The 3,552-nt window shown below is 59.2% G+C and overlaps 2 protein-coding genes across 2 annotated transcripts, besides 1 other annotated feature; both read right to left on the bottom strand.

The window, feature by feature from the left end:
* On the bottom strand, nucleotides 1-477 carry TraAM80_09828 (surface protease GP63; the record flags this gene model as incomplete). The annotated part of the gene is made up of 1 exon (XM_029386488.1): nucleotides 1-477. A coding segment is annotated over one exon (477 nt), but the record flags the coding sequence as incomplete, so codon positions are not given.
* A 303-nt stretch (nucleotides 478-780) lies between these two features.
* TraAM80_09829 (putative ATPase) lies at nucleotides 781-2,649 on the bottom strand (the record flags this gene model as incomplete). The annotated part of the gene is made up of 1 exon (XM_029386489.1): nucleotides 781-2,649. One exon carries the CDS (start codon nucleotides 2,647-2,649, stop codon nucleotides 781-783), a length of 1,869 nt encoding a protein of 622 aa, XP_029233695.1.
* A 689-nt stretch (nucleotides 2,650-3,338) lies between these two features.
* Nucleotides 3,339-3,355: a microsatellite.
* The last annotated feature ends 197 nt before the right edge of the window (nucleotides 3,356-3,552 follow it).

The following is a 3,552-nucleotide window of genomic DNA, read 5'->3' on the forward strand; positions in this document are numbered from 1 at the left end:
ATCGTCGCTGAATGGCCCGGCAGCTGCGTAGATGACCATGTCGGCATCACGCACACCATTAGTCTTGTACTCAGCTGGAATTGTAAAGTACTCGCATAGTCCTCCGGGACCTTCTCCCATAACTACTCCCTCAGCCATCGGCTTGACAAGGAGTCGCTCCGCGTGCAGCTTGACGGCCTCGGGGATAATCGTCTTCTCGTACAATTTCTTCTTTTCTTCCGACAGTACGTGTTCAGTTACGCAAGTTCTATTGTGCCCCAAGTAGTCTGGGCACCGATCCCCCCGCTTTTCGCAGTACCTCCCACTCCCCGGAATAACATTCTTCAGATCCTCCGTGAACACTTTGATGCGGATGGGCTTCCAGTCACTGTTGTCCTCTTTTGTGGCGACGGTGTACGTCTGCATCGCGCCCTGCCCCCTGCGCGGCACCTCACGCACCACCGCAGTCTCCGACGGCCCGCCGCTCCTCCGCACCATTTCGTCGAACGCAAAGCCCGGCGCAACGGCGAGCCATTTTGTTTTTTCCCCTTCCTTTCCTTTTTGTCCTTACAGTGTTGGGGCTGTCAAACCGCCCCGAGAAGCCTGTTGCGGCACAGAGAAGATGTCAAGGCTTAGCGCGGAAGAGGAACGCAGTTCGTGGGCAGAATTGTGTCTCTGTGTGCCGTTGCTGGTGCAGCCGAATTCTCTTAAAAACGTGTGGGGATTTTCTCTCACCGTTTTAAAAGCAAAAAAAAAGGTTTCCTCGAGGGCAGCAACGCGTTACAGCGGTGCTGCCGCTGATTAACGTTGCGCAGCCGCAGTGAGGGCGCGCGCCAGAGACTCCGCCGCGTGGGAGCTCATGCCGCGCCTCTCCCCGTGCGTCATTAACTCCTGCAGCTGCCTAACAAAGTCCGCGTCACTGCCGCTGGCCGTAAGGCTTGCGAACCGGATGAACTGAAGCGCAAACACATTCAGCGCGTGCCGCACCGCTGCGCCGCTGAATCCAGCCGTGCCATCCGTGAAGGCGGAAACCAACGCCCGCTGCGTCGCCACGGCATCCGCTGGAAACCACGTCCCCCACTCGCCGTAAACGGCACGCTGCACCAGGGACCGCCGGGCCGCCGCATCGGGGGGTGGCACCTCCACCAACGTGTCCAGCCGCCCAGCGCGCAGCAGCGCCGTGTCAAGCATTTCTCTGACGTTCGTCGCCCCAACAAAGAGAGTGAAGTGCTCCGTGTCCTCCTGGGCCTTGTCAAGCAGATGAAGCAGTTGCGTCACCAGCCGCGCGTCGTGCGTGGATCCCAAAGAGCCTTGTGGCCCGCGCCGCGCCCCAAAAGCGGCCTGCAGCTCGTCGATGAACATCACTGAGGGACTGCGCTCGCGCGCCGCGTCAAAAAACTCCCTCAGCCGTCGTTCCGACTCGCCGACCTCCGCCTGAATCAACTGCGGCAGGTCGATGTAGATGAAGGAGGCGTTAAGCTCCGTCGCCATGGCGCGTGCCAGCATCGTCTTCCCGGTGCCTGGTGGCCCGTAGAGCAGAAGACCCGTTGAGGGGCGAGCCCCAAAGCGACGATACGTCGCAGCGGACTTCAGCGGGCGCAGCACAAGCCGCTGCAGCGTCGCCTTGACGGCGTCAAGCCCGGAAATGTCGTACCACCGTGTCTCCTGTACGTCCACATAACCCGCACTCTGGCGGTACTCTTGCGCCGCAATAGAGCCACTTGTAGCGAACGCCTGAACGGCGCGCAGTGAAGCAAGTGCCGCCAGAGCCGCTGCCTCACAGCTAGTGCCATCCGCCGCCTCCTTACTGCTCATTGGCGGAATGCCCTCAGCATCTGCCAGCGTCGCGTCTTGCATGATCTCCTCCATGTGCTCAATAATCTCCGTCAATCCCCTGTACGGAATCCCCCCGCTACGGGCGGCGAGCGCTCGACACAACATGGGCGGGTAAGCGGTGTGGGTGCTGAAGAAGGCAATCCGCTCTTTTTCCGACGGTGTCCTCAACGAGACACACGCGTCAAAAAACTTGGAGCGGGCAAAAGGATCAACATCGTCCAATGCACCGCCGAACAGAGTGACGAAAAGCACCGTGGACAAGCGCATCTGCCGAAGTTCGTCAGGGGCAAACAACTCCCGCCCGCGGAGAATGTCGTACAACTCAGCCAAAGGTACCGGATGCCTCGGCAGAGTGGAAGACGACCGATCGCGGGCCAGCCCACCGCCTTGCGCCCTCCCCGCGGCGTCATTAGCGGCAGTGAGGAACAGCTCCATGTGGTCAAGCACAACCACCACCGCAGCGTCGTCCTCCTCGTCGTCCGGGGGCCGGTGATTGTCGGGGCAGGCAACCGCACCACGGATAGCGCGACAAATATCCCTCCGGAGCGCCGTGCTCCCGTCGGCATGCCGCCGCGAGAAAGACACCGCGAGTTGTGGTGTGACAGCGAGCACACGACGACGTGTGGCACCGCGGGCCCGCTGAAGCGCCCTACACACAACGTGGCTTTTTCCATTCCCCGAGGGCCCACACAGCAGCACGGAGACAGGCTGGGCGCAGTGTGGCCAGTAAAGCAGCACACCACAGAGAAGCTCCTCCGCAAACAAAAACGGTGAAATATGAGGCTGCTGAGGGCATGCAAGGGCAAAGCCTGTTGAACTTCCATCGTGCAACATGCCGTCGTCGCGCCACTGCGCTTATCTTCATGAAGAGAAACAAAAAAATAATAACAATAAGGGGATAGTGAGAGGTGAGAAGTGCATGTATTTCTTTCTAAGACCGGAAAATCAAATCCCAAACCCACCACAGTGTCTGGAACTCCGCACGACGCAGACGCGCACACTGCGAAAGAGGGTCCTTTAGCTTCACCCCCTCCTTTTTGCTCTTGTTAGTTTTCCCAGCAGGCGCAGCACAAGAACAAGTACAGCAGCGCCGTCTCCCATAAAACCTTCTGCAGGAAAGCAATGCCTTTCTGCACCGCAAGCAAATCCTTCTGCCGCTGCCCCCACTGCCTCGTCAGATCATGAGTCTGCCGTTCTAAAGCAGTCACGAGCTCAAGCTGCCACTGGTACGCTTTCAAGCATGCAGGGTCAAGATGACATCCGTCGCTCAGCACACACCCGCCTAAGGTAGCGCAACCAGGCTTGCATGAGCGCCACCCACCTGATACGCCTCCAGAGGGGGAAGGTTCCCTGAACAGAGCAACACAACGCCCACAACAAAGAAAAGAAGAGGTAGACAAAGCAGCGAGACGAAGGGCACCGGGTGCCGCGCGATGCAGCTTCTCCCAGCAGGTTGACGGGAAACCCCTTGCCCGCCATTCTCACCTGCCCGCTGTCCCGCACACCGGGTGCCACTCCCCCCAAATAATAATAATAATAAACGGGGTCGCAGGCGCATGCGTGTAGACGCACACATTCGCCCGCAGAATGAGCCGTCGGGATGTTGCAAGAAAGGAGCACACACACACACACAGCAGATGCGCGAGCCCCTCCGCCGCACCAACTGATGATCCACAGGCGCGCGGCAAACAGCACCCAAACAACAAAAGTATTGCGCCAAACAGGCAAAACTATTTG

Source organism: Trypanosoma rangeli (assembly GCF_003719475.1).
Source record: "Trypanosoma rangeli strain AM80 chromosome Unknown Tra_15.4_contig_00693, whole genome shotgun sequence".
NCBI classification, from domain to species: Eukaryota; Euglenozoa; class Kinetoplastea; order Trypanosomatida; family Trypanosomatidae; genus Trypanosoma; species Trypanosoma rangeli.